The 18,244-nt window shown below is 40.3% G+C and overlaps 1 protein-coding gene across 1 annotated transcript; it reads left to right on the forward strand.

The window, feature by feature from the left end:
- The first annotated feature begins 931 nt into the window (after positions 1-931).
- GFPT2 (glutamine-fructose-6-phosphate transaminase 2) lies at positions 932-17,484 on the forward strand. Its single transcript, XM_056502539.1, has 19 exons — positions 932-1,034; positions 5,209-5,316; positions 5,934-6,032; positions 6,707-6,832; positions 7,389-7,447; positions 7,980-8,114; positions 9,492-9,553; positions 10,739-10,818; positions 11,100-11,217; positions 11,933-12,096; positions 12,586-12,681; positions 12,782-12,879; positions 13,208-13,328; positions 13,499-13,656; positions 13,792-13,906; positions 14,500-14,627; positions 15,291-15,458; positions 15,893-16,054; positions 16,640-17,484. The coding sequence occupies exons 1-19, from the start codon at positions 1,028-1,030 to the stop codon at positions 16,682-16,684; spliced, it is 2,049 nt and encodes a 682-aa protein (XP_056358514.1). The 5' UTR covers positions 932-1,027; the 3' UTR covers positions 16,685-17,484.
- The last annotated feature ends 760 nt before the right edge of the window (positions 17,485-18,244 follow it).

An 18,244-nucleotide genomic window follows, 5' to 3' on the forward strand; every position in this document is an offset into this window, starting at 1 on the left:
GCTCTGTTTGACCAGCTGTGATCGGTCAAAGGCTGCACTCGGTGATCTGGGAGGTCTTTCCCAAGCTTGATGGCTGTGCGACTGCCAGGGCAGGCAGGGCGGGAGTCACTGCGGCCGCCCCGGGCTCTGTCCCCGCCGGGCTCTGTCCCCGCCGGGCTCTGTCCCCGCCGGGCTCTGTCCCCCTCAAGCTCGGTCCCTCCAGGGCTCTGCCCCTTCCCAGGCTCTGTCACCCCCAGGCTCTGCCCCTGCTGGGCTCTGACCCTCCCCAGGCTATCTCACCCCCAAGCTCTGTTCCCTCCAGGCTCTGTCCCCGCCGAGCTCTGCTCCTGCCAGGGTCTGTCCCTACCGGGCTCTGCCCCCGCCGGCCTCTGTCCCCGCCGTGCTCGATCACCCCCAGGCTCTGTCCCACCCAGGCTCTGCCCCCGCCGGGCTCTGTCCCCCCCGGTCTCTGTCCCACCCAGGCTCTGTCCCCGCCGGGCTCTGTCCCCGCCGGGCTCTGTCCCCCCCGGTCTCTGTCCCCGCCGGGCTCTGTCCCCCCCGGTCTCTGTCCCCCCCGGTCTCTGTCCCCCCCGGTCTCTGTCCCCCCCGGTCTCTGTCCCCGCCGGGCTCTGTCCCCCCCGTTCTCTGTCCCCCCCGGGCTCTGTCCCACCCAGGCTCTTCCCCCCCGGTCTCTGTCCCCCCCGGTCTCTGTCCCCCCCGGGCTCTGTCCCACCCAGGCTCTTCCCCCCCGGTCTCTGTCCCCGCCGGGCTCTGTCCCCGCCGGGCTCTGTCCCCCCCGGTCTCTGTCCCCGCCGGGCTCTGTCCCCACCGGTCTCTGTCCCCGCCGGGCTCTGTCCCCCCAGGCTCTGTCCCCGCCGGTCTCTGTCCCCGCCGTGCTCTGCCCCCGCGGGGCCCCGGGCAGGGGGCGGGGGAAGGCAGGCCCGGCCCGGCCCGGCCCTATAACCGGAGCTATAAGAGCCGCCGGCGGCGGGGCTGGCCCCGCGTCAGCCGCGATCGCCGGGAGCGGGAGGGACCGTGCGCTGCCACCATGTGCGGTGAGTGACGGCCAGCCCGGCCAGCAAGGGACAAGGGCCGCTTTGTCCCCGAGCCCGGCGGTGTCGCTGCTGCGGGGTCGCTCGGGACGGACCCGCTGCATCCATCTGGGGGGTGGGAAGGACGGGGAGCGCCTGGCAGGTGAAGGTGAAGCCCCTCCGCCCGCCCCTTCTCCAGAGAGCGGCGGTCTCCGTTCGTTCCTCCCTCCCCGAGCCCCGTGCCCGGCGTCTCCCCGTCTTGGGACGGAATTGGCCCCGTTCCCTCGCCCGGCTGCCCCGGGGTGCCCGGGGTGCGGGGTAACCTCTGCTCCTGGTGCCGCTGCCTCGGATGCGCGGGATGCGCTGGGCTCTCTTTCCTAATCCGGGACCAGGGATTGATTCATCGTGACTCACTTCCGAGTTGCGGCGATAAGGAAGAGTTTGTGGTTTTCAAACAAAGGCAGTCAAGGACCTTATTTCTTAGCTGTTGTGAGTTTATTCACCTCATTTTATCCAATAAAGATGAGGTGGTAAAGATAATTCCTACAGCGTGTGCGCAATTGATTAGATATGCTTCGGATCAGATAGAAATCAAAGTGTGGGTTCAGTAGCTGCTAGTGCGATTGTATTTGGTTATGGAGGAAAATTTAGTGAAACTTTGCCAATGTGTCCCTGACATCTACTCTGAAAGTAGATGAAAGTAGAAAAATTTGCACTTGTCCTTCTTAGTCATCATTAACAGAACTTCTTTTGTGGGATGCAGGCTGAAAGTGAGTTGAGTTACTGCTCTCAAAACTGTGCTTTCTGAATTAGGTATCTTTTCCTTGCCTCCACATCCTTTTAAATTGTAACCTCAGAAAAAGCAAGGAGCTCGGGAATCCTCTTTCACTTGAATGGGAACACGAGGTGATATTGTTTCAGCTCCTACGTGACAGATCACTATCAATGAGACAAACTCAGGTGCCCTCCAAACAAAACCCCTCCAGGTGAGAGACCTGGCTCAGTGCCTGAACCACCCTCGGGTATTCACAGCAGGCCCTGAGACACGTCATGGTAATATCAAAAAATTTGCATGTCTGGGCTGTGTATTGATTAGGAAGTGAGGGTGTTAACAGTGTTCAAGGAGTTCGGTAGAACTCGGGGTGGAGCAAGTGACTCAGTACGAAATGGCAAAGAGCAGCAGTTCATGAAGGGTGAAAGTAGAGCTGGTTTTTCCCCATCAGCATTTAGAGACCTTTTATATTACATTTGTTTTCATGAAAGATAGCCCCAGCCTGCTACCCTGATCTCTGTAGGGAGTGTAGGAGTTCTTGTGACTGCAACTAGCAGTTTCAAAATTACTTTTTTGTTGTTGCTTTTATTTTTTCCTATCTTTCCAGGTTTAAGTGTCGATAATACACCCCTATTGTCTTTTCTTTGGCTTCAGGTAGCACGTGAAGATTTATAGCCCTGGGTTTATGTTTTGAAAATACATAGGTCGTAAATACTGCTATAAACATGCTCATAAGGAAGCAGAGTTGAGATGTTATCATTCTCACATGTAGGACAGTATAGCAAAAGTATTCAGGGTTTAAAAACCAGTCAAGATACACTTAAAACTGATGATCTCTTTTAAATAAACGTTGGTTTCATCAGGATATGAAGTTGAGATTTTTTCAAAGCTAAGTTTCTGGCAATGTGCTTACCCCAATAGAGGTATCCTTTTATTTTTCAAAAAGTAAATAATTTTGTTCAAACTTCAAGTATAGGCTGCCCCCTTCTTGATTTTGGTGAAGTCTTGCAATTGCAAGAGTTCTTGTGGAATTTTCCCACAAAAAATAATCAAATTACTTTCCTTCCTTTTGATGCTGTGCTTGTAAATCCTGAAAGGGGAAGCTCTAAAGTCTTGATAAGCATGTAAAGGGAGAGCCTTGCTTTCTGTGTCTACATATTATTGAAGCTGGTTTTAGTAATGTTTTACCAACCTTCTCTTTCTGTTTTTAGTATCTGCTTCTAAAGGTAAGCCATACATGATTGACCTGGTTCATCCTTTTAAGCAAATTCAGATTATGGAAAGTTATAAACTAGATTTAACATTCAGATCAAAATGTCCTAGTAAAACACTTCTTGGGTGCTTTTCTTGGATTTTATGTTTTTGAATCTTCTAAGGGAAGCAAGATCTGGAAATGCTATCTAACACCTTGGGGAGGCCATCATACAGGAGCTTGTTAGCATCACAAAACTCTTATCATAAATATGATTCAACTGAGATTCAGTCATACTGGTGTGCATCCAGAAAGAATTAAGATACAAGGAGTCTTTATCAGAAGTTGTTGCTACATGAGTTGAGTAATGTGCTTTAAATCTCGCCAAAATGATGACTGAGGAGGGAAAAAAATATGCAAGTGGATAAATCATGAAACAGAAACATACTAGAGAAAGTGTTACTCTCAGTGCTTGGAGTAAGATTTATTTCCCTTAACTGAAAGAGTTTATAACATGTTCTTTGAAGTCAGGCTGCAGCTATTGTTTTCATTTTAAATGGCCTCTGGTGACTTCTGCATCTTCTAATGCACGTGTGTGGAAATGCAGCTCCAATTCCCAGGAAACAAGGATCTTTTTAACAATTGCAGCACACTGGCAGCATTGTAAGGATGGTCCCAGAGGGAGCTTCTTCCTGGAGCTCTGTGCAGTGAAAGATGCCACATGGAACATACAAGGATGTTGAGGCTTAAATTTATTGTGAAATCTGGCCTAGAAAGTATAGCTGGATCTGAAAAGAGGTGTGTGGCAATGTTTTGGAATGATGTTGAGAAATTTGTATTGAAGAAATTGAAGAATGCTGCTCTTGAGGTTCGTGGTTAGTGCCAGCGAATGGTAAATATCTGTCTGGAAAAATTATCAACAGGCTCTCAGTCTAAAGTGACTGCTTATAACCAGAGGCATTATTTTTCAAGGCATCCATGAAGAACAGTATTAAGCAGTTCAAATTCCCAAATACCTCCTTAAATGCAACTATTGTCTTGATGTCTTCGTTAATGCTGGATGTGCTAGAAATAATTAGGCTGAGGTCCTCATAAATCTCATTTCTGAAGCAGAAAAGTATTATCCACCCTTTAATCTTTCCTAAATAAATTCAGAGGCAAATGTAATACTCCCTTTGTCTCACTGTCAAATCAACAGTATTAATGTCTTATAAACCAGTGGAGTAACCAAATTCACAGTAATATTTATAAGGGAGGTTTATTGGTGTATCCTTATAACAGCTTCTTCACTATGGCCATTTACAGTTCAAAAGCCTCAGTTGAGGGGGAAGAGGGTGTTACATTTCCAACAAAGGCTTTCTCTATCTAAAACACTTGTCTGAACTACTTATCTGTTGAGCTCTTCCAGTCTGTTTTTTTCTAACTGTGGTCTCCAGTCCTGACTTGTTGCTTGGAGAAACTGTTGAAACAGTGAAATTAGCTGTTTCTGTTGTATTGGGGTACAGAATAGCAAGAGTTAATTAATGGGTCTAATGTATCCATATAAATACTGGAGTCCCAGGAGGAGCAGTAGGCAGAGTAAAGGAACGGCTGCTTTCCTTTGCAGGTGATTCTTTTATTACACCTTTTCTAAAGATAAAACAACATCCCCAACATCCTTCTAATTAAAAAAATGCCTGTGTACTTAAAAAAAAAAATGTTTTCTTCTCCATTCTCTTTCTGCTGAAGTGACTGTTGCATACAGGATTAAGCTGGAGCCTTTCAGAAATAGATGTTGTGCCTTGTACCTACCCCTGGGTATTTAAGGCCATGACTTGGATTACAAAAGTCTCCTTGTGTTAGTACTGGTGAATATATTCCTTCTTTTAATGCCTGGATATGAAATAGATCACAATGTTCCCATTTTCAGCTGTGGTTTTCATGAAAACTAGAGTTTTTTTAACCTCTCCTAACAGTTTAACTCTTGGTGGGTAACATGAAGAGAGTGAAACTTGCCAGTAAATTTTGTGTTGTGTGTGAAATGAGGCTTCAGAGTCCTTTATTGTATTTGAATTCTTTCCATGTAAAAATGCTTTATTTAGAAGGAACTGTACTAAACGGGCGGTTGGGTGCTCCTAGGACTTCTCCCTGATACTACTTTTAAGGAGTTTTAAATTGAGTCTGAAGTGATGCACATTTTAAAAATAACCCCCTTGTTTCTTTCCCCCACTCCTTCCCCCTTTCTCTTTAAACAGGAATTTTTGCTTATCTAAACTACAGAGTGCCTCGCACTAGGAAGGAAATATATGAAACCCTGATAAAAGGATTACAGAGACTGGAATACAGAGGATATGACTCTGCAGGTATGTTAACCAACTCAATAAATTAATTTTAGCAACTAATAGCTCATTCAATGACTTTTTGATACTTTCAGTGTCTGGCCTCTTGGATTTTTCTTTCTTTGTTCCACAGATTAACAGATCAGAAACTAATTAGCTTGACTGTAGGAGTGCTACAGCTTTCCTCAGGACTTAAAATTGAGTGCTGAGCTCTGTAATTAGATGGTTGGGGTTAGTACACGTAAGCAAAACAAACAGGGTGTGGAAGAAGATCTCTATACAGGGCCATATAGTTTGTGCCTCAGCCTTTTTTGTGTATGTGAATCCCAGTGAAGGATGGGGAAGATTAAACTTGTCTTAAATTTGGCTCATTTCATTAGCCAAAATATTTCAGTCTGTTGTCAAATGCAATTTGAGATGGCTCATGTATGTTAATCTGTGCAATGGATATAGGCTTGTTGTAGTTTCATTTGAACACGCACAGGTCGAGCAACAGACTTCAAATATATCCATTTAAAGGGGTATTTTAAAATACTCATTTCAGTGGTGTGTGTGTGCTTGTGTACATTTTCTCAGCCTTTTCCTCATTCTAGTGTATTTCATGATTTAAATAACACTTATGACTGTATCCTGTGCTGTAGGAGTGGCAATTGATGGAAATAATAATGAAGATAAAGAAAGATTCATCAAACTGGTTAAGAAAAGAGGAAAAGTAAAGGCCCTGGAAGAAGAGTTGTACAGTAAGTGTTAAAAATGACCCCTTTGCTTTGGCCTCCCAGTCAGACACCATCTGCATCTCAGCAGAAAGTCAGACCATAAAATTGCAGTTGTGATTTTGCATCAGCAGTTACTGCATTGAGAAATCCAAGCAGCCAAATTTTTTCTGCCCCTCAAATCTGCACTTAAAAAGCAAGCTGATCTTCAGATCACTGTGAGATTGTCAGTCTATACTGCCTTCTTTTGGTTGCTCCTTTGTTCAAAACTTTGGCACTTTACTGATGTGATTTCTGTGCTGCATGGCTGAAATGCTGAAACATGCACTCTGACAGAATTTATGACCATTGAAGCAGCTGGCTGTCATCACAATCTGCTTTATGCAGTGCTTCCATCTGTGAAAGGCTGAAGTTGTGTTTTAATATGTTTACATTATAATTTGTAGTAATGGGGTCTGTTAGCCTGGCTGTTAGTATTGGCTAAAAATGCTCATGTCTTGGCAAACAAGGTTTTAATCACAGTAGCTTGAACTTTCTGAAGTGCAATGTCAAGAAAGCAAGTGGTTTAAAAAAACCCCAGAAGATAGCTTTTAGATTATTGCCTGTAGGAATTGTCTTTGTTTTACTAATCTTGTGTGTGAGAGAGAGATGGGGAGAGAAGTAATATTGGTTATTCAGTAAACTGAATTTCTCCTGTATAGAACAAGATGATCTGGATTCAAAAACAGATTTTGAAACACATTTTGGAATTGCTCATACTCGCTGGGCAACCCATGGAGTACCAAGTGCAATAAACAGTCACCCTCAGAGATCAGATAAAGGGAATGGTAAGTAATCTCTGCAGCACCTGGACCACATGAATCTGAAATTATTCAATCCACAGAACACACATGTTCTTACTATTGTTATGGTATCTATTTTTTATACTAGGGCTAAGCTGTTGCCATTCTATTTAGCTCAGGGACTTTTAAAATGAAATAGCCTCTTCTGAGGCTAAAGTAACACTAAAAATTAATGAGATCTGTTCTCTGAAAACTGCAAGTTAATTGAAGTACAACATTCTTTTTTTGAAAGGTAAGACTGGAAATATGTATGTGTAAATATTGACTGGTCCAGAAAAGGGAGATTTCATATACTTGAGATAGCTTTGTGCTCTACTAAATGTAGTTTAGAATAATCTGGAACTGCCTTTGTATACTTTCAGAATATGTAAGCTTCTTTCAGTTGTCCATATTGTGATAAACTATAGGTCTGAAAGCTATAGCAGGTGGTTTAATGTGTACTTCAAAGCTTTTTTTCCCTTGTAATTTTGTGCTTTGAATTAAATATCTTAAATTTTTGTTACTCATGTAAATATATATGTATATCTATTTTTTCTCTTAGAATTTGTTGTCATCCATAATGGAATCATCACAAACTATAAGGACCTGAGAAAATTTCTGGTGAGTCTATGGCAACTCAATTCTAAATCTAGAAAGTTAATACTCCCCAAATCAGATCCCCATCAGATATTTCATGACTTTGGTGGAGCATGAATTCAAGTTTCTTGATATCATCTATAAAAAAGCTGTGGGAAAGAGTGTGCCTAATAAAGATACTCAGGAGCTGGTGAAGTGCAATATGTTCCTGTAATCCTAAATGCAAAGCATTGATGAGTAGAGTAGCAGTTTGTGCTGAGATTCTCTGAGAGGGTGTGTGGAGTGGGCTCCCTCCTGTCTCTTGGTGCTTGACAGATGCTAAATAAGTCTTAATATGTGTGTTACTCCAGTATTTCCCAAAGAGTATCTGTGACATGATAAGTCCTTATATTTTATCTATATCTGTATATGATATATGATATATATCCAAATGATTCTATATCCACTGGTCCAATGTAGTGCTCTGAGCTCTGGCTGCAGTTTCTGGTGGGAGGCATCTTCAGTGCTTCTTGCCTGAGGATGGACACAATTTTTATTCTTCTATATGACATTTCAGGAGAGCAAAGGATATGAATTTGAATCAGAAACAGATACAGAAACAATCCCCAAATTGATCAAATACATGTATGACAACAGAGAGAGTGAAGACACCAGTTTTTCAGCCTTGGTAGAGAGAGTTATTCAACAGTTGGTAAGTGGGAAATTTCTTTTTTTTCCTGTACAACAGTATAAGCTACTTGTGGGGGTTCCTTAGCATTCTGCCTTATGCATTTATATCTTCTGCAGGAGTTCTTAGAAGGTGCTGCAAATAACACTTCTAAGCTTCTAAATAATGCTTAATAGACCAAGAAATGAGATTAAAATTTTGGAGACTTCAAAGGCTCTTCACTGTTAAATCTTTAAATTGCAGTAGCAGTGGGTTTTGTTTGTTGAGTTTTTTGTTTTGTTTTTAGCAAGAAGTTAGCATAGCTTTTTAATGAAGCAGTTTAATTAAAAAAAATGAAAAAAGTAAGTAATAGGAGCCTCTGGGGGTTAACATCTCTCATAAATGGCAGTGTGTTCCTAAAGGTTATTCTGATCGTGTTGAAACACTGCTGTGATTCAAGTTTGGCCAATGCTTTGGCTCTCCTATTTGGAAATAGATCTAACAAGCTGGACTGGTTTCCAAACTGTGAAGTGGGAATCTACTGTTACTCAGTATGTGAATGCTTGAAAACTTTGATAGATGCATTGCTAACTTGGAGAAAGCTGGCTTTGTTTCCTCCCCCAGTCCCCTGGCAGATGCTTTTCCTCCCCTTCCTGCAGTTTCTTACACTCTTTTCACCTCCTTGTCTCCTCTTTAAAGCAGCTCTGTAGGATTCCTTGGAGCAGGGCTGGAATCCACACCGAGTCAAGGCCTGTGTGGGTCAAGGGGGAGCAGCCACAGAGCTGAGGGGAAGGGAGGCTTCCCCTCCAGAAGAGGGGCAGAGTGCTCTGAGTGGAGCCCTGGGAGAGGAGGGAATGTCACCATCTCTGTCCTGCTGGCAGGGTGGGGGCTCCTGCTTTGGGAATCCTCCTCCAGAAGTTTGTAGAATTGATTCTGGGTTTTTTGCTGGTGTTGTGGATTTTTTTGTATGTTTTGGTTTTGAAATACATTTACGAGAATTTGCTGCTTGAACTGGAAATAGTAACTCTAGGTTTTTAGTTGAAACTTCATGGTATTGCACTACATGCAAATTCTGATTGAAGGTCTTAGTGAAAGTAAATGTTTAGCAGTCATCATGTTGATTATGAGTAACATCTCTGACATTTTCATAACCTTTGCATTAGAGTTTATTGTTTTTATTTATAAAGAGAGGTTAAGTGCTCACTTCCTGATCTTTCAGCTGTTACATCTTTAATGTGCATGTCAGCTTGTTCTGCTCCATGGCCAATTCCTTTAAAGGAGCAGTCTGCCCTCCAGGAAGAGATTCCTGATAGCAGTTCCTTCAGTGCCTCTTCAGAGAGGGGCCCCAGTTTAATGAGATGCAACTATTTGAGATAAGTTGTTTAAGATCTTTTTTTTCTCCTTTGTGTTCATGGTTTCCAGGAAGGTGCTTTTGCACTGGTTTTCAAGAGCATCCATTACCCAGGTGAAGCTGTTGCTACCAGGTTAGTAAAAGTCAATTTTATACATAATGCATGGCTTTTATTAGGTTAAAAAAAAGCCAGCCTCTCTTAAAGATACTAAAATATTGATGTTTTAAGTGCTTAATTAACAAAAACTAGCGAGTCAATAAAGAAACTCAGTGTATCTTGTGTTTCAAAATTTGTATTAAGAGCATGCTAACAGTTTTCCTATATCAAAAAGGGGAGAGGGAAGGGACATTGTTCAGTTTTAGTTCCCATTGAGTAAAGACTGAGATAAGTGTATTCATGTTGGCTGAAAGACTATCATAGTAACAGGTTATACAAATAGCTGTCATAGCGTTTATGGTGTCTTTCTGTGTAAGTTCTACTTTTATTTATGACTTGAAAAACAGCTTTCAGGAAATGTAAAGATATTAAAATAGCAAGTGACATAGCAAGTGATTAAAATAGCAAGTGATGGGAATAAAGACTGTTTTATATTACAACCCAAAAGCTCATTGCTTTGGTGGTCTAAAATAAGACTACATTAAAATTTTGAAAAAGCCAGCTGTACCATAATTTCAACTGGAGAACATCTTCTCAAATGAACTATTCTATATGTGGTTCAGGTTTGGGTTTTTAGGGCTGAGGGATTTAAGAGAAGTGAATCTTTTAATCTGAGTGTGACTTGTTCTTTTATTCCTGTGATACTTTTTAAAATAACGTCTTGAGTGACATGTAACCCATATAATTAAAAAATGGTCTTAATATTCTACAGTTTAAGAGGTGCAATAGGGATGGCTGATGTTTCTGAGTTTGAAAGGCTAAAGAGTGTAAAAGGATTGTAATTCCAAAAAGCACAGTAGCTTATTGTTGTCTCACTTTAGAGGCAAAGAAAGCTTTGGTTCAAATTGGTCCCTGTACTAAGCTGTTTTCTGATCACTGGAAAGATAACAGCTGGTTCTTATACATCTTCCTCTTCCTGGATGTAGTTTATGGATGAAGAATCACCAATGCACATGTTAATTACTTATATAGTATTCGGTGAATCTTGCAGAAGAACCAAGTTTATGTAACTCCTGCCATGTAATGGCCTTAGGATCCTGGCTGAAGGAGGCTCTTTCCATTTAGGAAGTTAGATGGGGTATTGTCTTTTCAGCTTCACTGATGTCTGGTAATTTCTATGCACATTTCTCTTTATAAACTTGAGTGTTTTCCTTTCTGTAGGAGAGGGAGTCCTTTGCTCATTGGGGTTAGGAGCAAGTACAAGCTCTCAACTGAACAGATTCCAGTTTTGTATAGAACATGTAAGTCGATAAATCAAAATACATTATTTTTAAGAACTAAAATTACTGTTACTTTATGATTAGAAATTAGGTTAATTGGTTTTTGTACCTTAAAACTACCAGCTGATGCCCCAAATAGCTTATTGGCTGGGGATATTTTTATACTACTGAATGTGTAGTTCATGTAAAAGTCCCACGCCCTAGCCTATTTCTGTAGCTGTGATACCCTAAACCTGTATAGTCTGTAATCTTAACTTAAACAGAACTGGTTTTGCATTTAGAATGTCTCATTTCTTTAACAGGCAACATTGAGAATGTGAAGAACATCTGCAACTCCCAAATGAAAAGACTGGACAGCTCAACCTGCCTTCATGCTGTTGGGGATAAGGCAGTAGAATTCTTCTTTGCTTCAGATGCAAGGTAGAAAAAGTACTTCAACTTTGCTGAAAATATTGGGGTTTTTTTTAGTCAAAATGTCTGTAAAAGTGAGATAGTTCTGGAAATCTAAGCTGCCTTGCTCTTGTACAATGTCTTTCTGAAAGAAGAGCTTTTAATCCAGGTAACATCAGAAAGTTCCCAGGCTCAGGCGCTTGAAAAATGTTTGCAGTCCAAATGCTGCTGACAAACCTTCACAAGTTTTATCTTATATATCTGCCAGTTGCTGAACTCTATGTGAAATACATCCAGTGTAGGAAAGTAATTTGGGTACAAATGGACACTCATCAGCTGAGCATTTGGGCAGAATATAGTCGGGGTTGTGATGTTTTCAATTCAGATATCAGAGGAGGAAAATGGTGGTGTGGTTCCAAGCTGGGCAGGAACATGGACATCAGGCACACATTTATCTTGGAAACAAGAGCATGACCTTAGCAGGATCCACTAAAGACAGTAGGAGGCAACTTCAGACCTGCAGGAATAGATGCAGTGGCTCCTGAGCCTCCTGCTGTGGGTTGCTGTGAGAATGCAGGAGGAGCAGCAGATGGAGCCATTGCCTTTAGGATGGCTCTGTCTGCAGTTATGTCCAAAGGGAAGAGAGATGCAGGACTGGAAGTGCTCTTGTGGCATATTTAATTGCTTTGCTATTGCCAAATCTGACATGTCAGGTTTGTCTTGCTTCTGTTTTTTTCCCCTGTAGTGCTATCATTGAGCACACCAACAGAGTGATTTTCTTAGAAGATGATGACATTGCAGCTGTAACTGATGGGAAGCTCTCAATTCACCGCCTGAAGCGTTCAGCTAGTGATGATCCTTCCCGGGCCATCCAGACCCTGCAGATGGAATTGCAGCAAATCATGAAGGGTGGGTTGAAACATCTGTAATTGAGTATTGTCAAGGATGGGTAGTTGCTGTTTGTGTAGTAGATGAGGCAGAAAACTGCTAATTTGTTGTGATAACTACCTTTTATTCAGGCTGTTTCTACTGGGAACTGACATAATGGGCAGTTTGGGACCCTACTCATTTCAGCTATGGAAAAGTCATAGATACTTCTAATCATTTAGTGAATATGTAACTAATGTTAACATGTTGCAGTTGTTGGCAAGGTTTGACTAAATTAAGAATTGAAAGGGAACACAGACTTTTCCTTGTGAAGGAATTTATTTACCTTGTCAGTGGTGGGAAATGGAACCAACCAAATAGAGCGATTTATTCATCCTTCTTTTCTTCTTGCTTATTCCAAGCTTTTATTTAGACTAACTCAGTCAAGTTAGTCTTAAAAGTTCTCTTTGTAACTGGAATAGACTTAAAATAACAAACCTAAGCATTGCCATGTCATGTTTTTGTAAACAGGTAACTTCAGTGCCTTCATGCAAAAGGAGATTTTTGAACAACCAGAATCAGTTGTCAACACAATGAGAGGCAGGGTGAATTTTGAGAGCAGCACAGGTAAGGGCTAACAGCCCTCCAAACTGCATTAAGTTTGAAATTTGTAAATATCTAGAAAATTAAAAACACCACTGATATATGTGTATTTATTTGTTTGCAGTTCTGCTGGGGGGGCTGAAGGATCATTTGAAAGAAATCAGAAGATGCCGAAGACTGATCATTATTGGCTGTGGGACCAGTTACCACGCTGCAGTGGCTGTATGTTCCCAGCCTTGCTTGGAATGCACCTATAACTTAATTGCTGGGGTTTCAGACAACAGCTTCTCATCTGCTTTTTCCTCTGTCTCAGACTTTGTCTTTCATTGAGGGGTCTCACCCTTTTATTTAGCTTTCCTTAGTGCCACATCTTTTATTAATGCTCCAATGCCTTTAATTACCATGCTAGAAGTTAACTTTTTCCACGTTGGATTTAAAGCTCTGGTGAGCTTTTCTAATAAGAATGCATTTAGATTTTCTCTGACTTGTAAAATGTCCAAATGTCAGTGGGCAAAAATATTAACAAATACTGTGTTCTGCTTGCATACAGACTCGACAAGTCCTGGAAGAATTAACTGAATTGCCAGTGATGGTGGAACTTGCCAGTGACTTCCTGGATAGAAACACACCTGTATTCAGGGATGATGTGTGCTTTTTCATAAGCCAGTCAGGTGAGCTGCATTTGCTGTTGAATAAGTGCTGTAAAATTGCTTTCCATTGCACTTTGCATCATGTAAGTGTGGGTGCAGTTATTTAGAACACACTTGTGTAGAATTTGATGTTTTTCAGGAATCATTTTTATCCTCTGCCAACCTGAAGTCAAGGTGTGAATGTTTTCCAGGTGAAACTGCAGATACACTCATGGCCTTGAGGTATTGCAAGGAACGCAGGGCTCTGACAGTTGGCATCACTAACACAGTTGGAAGTTCAATATCCAGGGAGACTGACTGTGGTGTGCACATCAATGCAGGGCCTGAGATAGGTGTGGCAAGCACAAAGGTAATTGCTGTTCAGTGTTTGACTTTCACCCTTTCAGACCTGTGGAATACAATTCAAATTTGAATTGCATCTCAAACTGAGATCACATTCACTCTCTGCAGAATTAGCTGCTAAATGTTTTTGTTTTGTCTGCAGGCTTACACCAGCCAATTTGTGTCTCTTGTAATGTTTGGCCTAATGATGTCTGAAGACAGAATTTCCTTGCAGAAAAGGAGACAGGAAATCATTAGTGGACTAAAATCATTGCCAGGTACATTGATATTCTGGGTTTGAGGAGGCATAGGGGATGTTGGCAGTGTAAAACACTACTCGGGGATATCTCTTTCTCATTTAAGTTTCACTCTCCCCCTCATCCTGAAAGGCACACAATATGACAAAAATGGATTGGTTGTTTCTGCACTATTTGCCAATTTGACAATAGAAACTTGGCAGGAAGATCAGAATTTTCATGGGTTGGGTTTTCTAGTTACAATAAGGTAGTTTTGTATGAGAAATATTACTTGATCTCCTAATTTCATCGTTTGAAATGGTTAAAGCTTCCCACTTTAAAATAGGATAGATAGAAGGAAAGTAATTCAAGGTGACTTTGTAGTGGATGTTTCACAATTTCTTTTATTAATTCAAATGGGATGTATGAGCACTGCTTAAACCAATGGTTGCTTTAAATTTATTACTATAAGTAAGGCTGGAGAAAATATTCTTAAACTCCAGTCAAAGTCACTAAGTTAGTGGCTGAATTGTATGAAGTGCATTTGTTCTATTGAATAATTAGAACACTCTAATTCGCTACAAGTGAACTATTTTTTCCAGTTAAATAATTGATTTTTTTCTGTGCCTCAATAGAAATGATTAAAGAAGTCTTGTCCTTGGATGAGAAGATCCATGATTTGGCTCTTGAACTGTACAAACAAAGATCATTGCTGGTTATGGGTCGTGGGTATAATTACGCCACTTGTCTGGAAGGAGCTTTGGTAGGAACTTCTCAATATTGTTTAATATTATTTAAAATGTGACTTTTTTTTTTTTTTTGTTTCTGCTAGATAGTTTATTTATAGTGTTTCATTACGATTTAATTCTGCTGCAGCAGAACTGCTGTGTATAACCAGAAGCAATTAATTAAACATGAACAAAAGATAAACCTGGATATTATATCAGTTTCCTGCTTCTTTCACATAATAAACACAGTATTTAATAAGTCTATTTTAAAACAAGAAACTAAGAATTTAACTTGCTGACAGATTTGAAAACAACATCAGAAAAACACAATGTGCTGATGTTGAGAAGAGATGCTCACCCATCAAAGTCATGAACTATATTATGAACATTGTGGTAAAATGGACACATGTCCATCTCTCAGAGGAGTTTGATGTAGACTGCAGTAGCCAAGGTTGTGCTGGGTGTTTGGTTCCTGAAGTTCCTGTTGGTTACTCTGTGTGCATGGGTGAGCTCTGCTGCTGCCCACAGCCTGCTAGAAATCTCAGCAGCCACCCGTGTGCTTTCACTAATACTTGATACTGGGAACATGTATTTAAGTGGCAGAGGTACAGCCTTGGTGTTTTGCTTCTTGTGACTGTTGTTTTTTTAGCTGATTTAGTACTGACTTGAGGCATTTCTTTTTTTTTTTTTTTTTTAAGAAAATAAAGGAAATCACCTATATGCACTCAGAAGGTATCCTGGCTGGTGAGCTGAAACATGGGCCCTTAGCCCTAATAGATAAACAAATGCCTGTTATCATGGTGATCATGAAGGATCCTTGTTTCACCAAGTGCCAGAATGCTCTGCAACAGGTCACTGCTCGGCAGGTACAGTGTTTAACCAATTAACTTCTACTGTGTTACAGGAAAAGAGATTGTGCACACTGCATTGCTGCTGACTGTGCACCTGGAAAGGGATGTACTGCTGACTGTTGTTAATTATTAAGTTATAAATAAGATGCTACATCTGCATTGCAGCTTGTTATTACAAGTTAACATCAATAGTGAAAGCTGTTTTTATATGGCTTGTTTGTTTATTTTGGGGTTTTTCTGTTTTGAACCAAATGGAATAATGTTAAAACTCTACAGGATGAAAACATTCAAATCTTGCAATATAGTGAAAATCGACCATCATGCAAGACTGGCATTGCCTTTGTTAGCTACTTGAGTGTCTTCAAACACACACAGGCACGCTGTGAACAATATTTCAAAGCAGTTCTACCCTAGCTCTTCACTTAACAATGCAAAATTTTATTTTTCAGGGTCGTCCAATCATTCTGTGCTCTAAAGAAGACACTGAAAGCTCAAAATTTGCCTACAAAACCATTGAGCTGCCTCATACAGTTGACTGCCTTCAAGGAGTGTTGAGTGTCATTCCTCTTCAGTTGCTCTCATTCCACCTGGCTGTTCTCAGAGGATATGATGTAAGTGTTTTCTATATTTAACACTCTTTTTAGTGCAGTTTTGAACTTCCTCCTACCAGTGTAAAGTGAGAGACCCAGTTATATGGCATTTCACTAGCTATGAAAATAACTAGTGTGGTTATAGAGATGGCATTTCAGTGCCAATTCTTCAGTTTTGTGTTTTTAATTAGTATCTTTCTAAAAACTTTATAAAGCCCTTTTGCTCAGTTTGACTAGTTAAGACTGCAAATGGGACTTTTTGAGAGAACCTAATTTTGAAATATGATATTGTACTTTAACTTAAAATAGGTCAGTGCTTTGTACAGCTTGGTTTGTTGATGTGTTGGTGTGTCAGTTTGATAATGATGACTGCTTTGGAAATGTACCCTGTGCAAAACAAATATGTATTTGTTAGGAGGGTTTTGGAAGCACAGATGAATTCAGTTGCAAGTCATTATCTGCAGATCTATAGCCTGTTGTGTGTGTTAATGTGTCTAGAATAAAGCAGAACTCATTAGGAAGTCTGCAAAAGCACACTAAATGAACTGTCAAATGCAGAATGTCAGGATTACTCTGCCATACTGAAAGCCTGTCTCTCCATTCTAGGTGGACTTTCCAAGAAATTTGGCCAAGTCTGTTACTGTAGAGTAACAGCCAAGAACAGCTGATGTCTTTGCCACCAGACCTCTGAGTTATACTCGTAGAATGTGTTGTTCTGAATTCATAGGTAAATGTGTTTTCTAAAGAGAATGACAGTGCTAACTGGAAAGTGTCAGAAGGATTTATCTTGCAGCTTTAAAAGCTTTTGATGTGCCTTGTACCCAAGTGCTTTTGCTCACAGCAAATACTTCTCTAAGTCCTGAAATTGCCAAAGATAAAAATTGTTTACACATGGTATACTGAATGAACTTTTTTACTGTGCAATATATATATATACAGCTCTCTCCAGAGTAACTGTGAACATTTTTTTAGCCTACACTACATAACTAGTTTCAAAGATATAGTATTTATAAGTACAATTTGTATAGCTTTTTTTAAGTTATTTTTTTAGTACATTGCTTATCTGTAACATTGGTAATGCTCAGAATGTAAATACTGAGCATGTTGATACTTTGTACAGTTGTTAGGGATTTTCCTTCTTCAGCCTCAAACTGGAAATTTGTTGTCCCCTCTTTTTTCCCAGCTTCCCTTCCCCCGTTGCATCTGTGTTTCATATTTAACCAGTCATTTGCAAAGTTCTTCTGTGGCTGTAAATTCCCAGCTATGTTTTAAATTTCTGCTTCTGTTTTGAAAAGCCAGAATGACATTTGTTTTGTATGCCACCCCAGCTCTTATTTGCATAACATGTATAGTGCAACAGAATAAGGGAACTGGATGTCTTTCAAATGATATTTTTGTTTGAAGAGGGTACAATGAAATGACAATGCAATTAAAAGATTATATAATTCTTATTTTGTGGTTTGGGGTTTTTTTGTGTGTGTGTGTTTGGGTTTTTATTTGTTTCATTTTTGTTGATTTTTTTTTTTTTTTTTAACTTGATGGCTTCTATCTCACATCTGAAGAAAGTCTTATTTTAGTACCATATATATTTGCAAAAGCACACTTTGCTAGTTGTGCTAGTTGTTAACCAACTTGCAGTAGGAGAGCACCTATAAACCTGCAAAAAAATAAGGTAGATATACACAAGAAGTTCTCTACTCATTTGTTTGGTTTTTATTTCCAAATGGCCAGAAAGCATAGTATTTAATTTTTCTGCATTTTATTAACTAAATACTTCATTAGTAAAGTTTTCTTAAAAATATTCCTCTGAAGGCTTGGTTCTAAATGTTTACTTAGGTTAAGAGCTTAAAAGTGTTACACCAGCTTGTTATAATAGAGCTACTTACTGAAAACTGCCCTAGTACTTATTATAACCACATAATAGAACCAAAATAATAATGAAAAATATAGGACTAATCTGACCTAAATGCCAAGAATATGTAATTCTGTACATCTAACATGTTTTGGTGGATGGAAAGGCCCCTTTTAGTCTCAATCTAGAATTAGTATTCTCTTCATATTAAAAAGTAGAACTGTCAAAGCATATTGATGTCATCTAGTCTGTGTGACATTAAATTGAATTATTAAAAAAATTACAGGTGCGTTTTTCTAAAATCATCTGTGAACACAGAAATCACAGGAATGAAAGCTCTCATCAGTCCTAGGAGAGGT

Source organism: Oenanthe melanoleuca, chromosome 13 (genome assembly GCF_029582105.1).
Source record: "Oenanthe melanoleuca isolate GR-GAL-2019-014 chromosome 13, OMel1.0, whole genome shotgun sequence".
In the NCBI taxonomy this organism is placed as follows: domain Eukaryota; kingdom Metazoa; phylum Chordata; class Aves; order Passeriformes; family Muscicapidae; genus Oenanthe; species Oenanthe melanoleuca.

Bases quoted from the DNA above. Each gene is read 5' to 3' on its own strand.
- GFPT2 (XM_056502539.1), top strand. The intron at 12,097-12,585 runs GTGGGTTGAAAC...TTTTGTAAACAG, and splicing joins ATTGCAGCAAATCATGAAGG to GTAACTTCAGTGCCTTCATG. The intron at 14,628-15,290 runs GTAGGAACTTCT...TTTTTTTTTAAG, and splicing joins CTTGTCTGGAAGGAGCTTTG to AAAATAAAGGAAATCACCTA.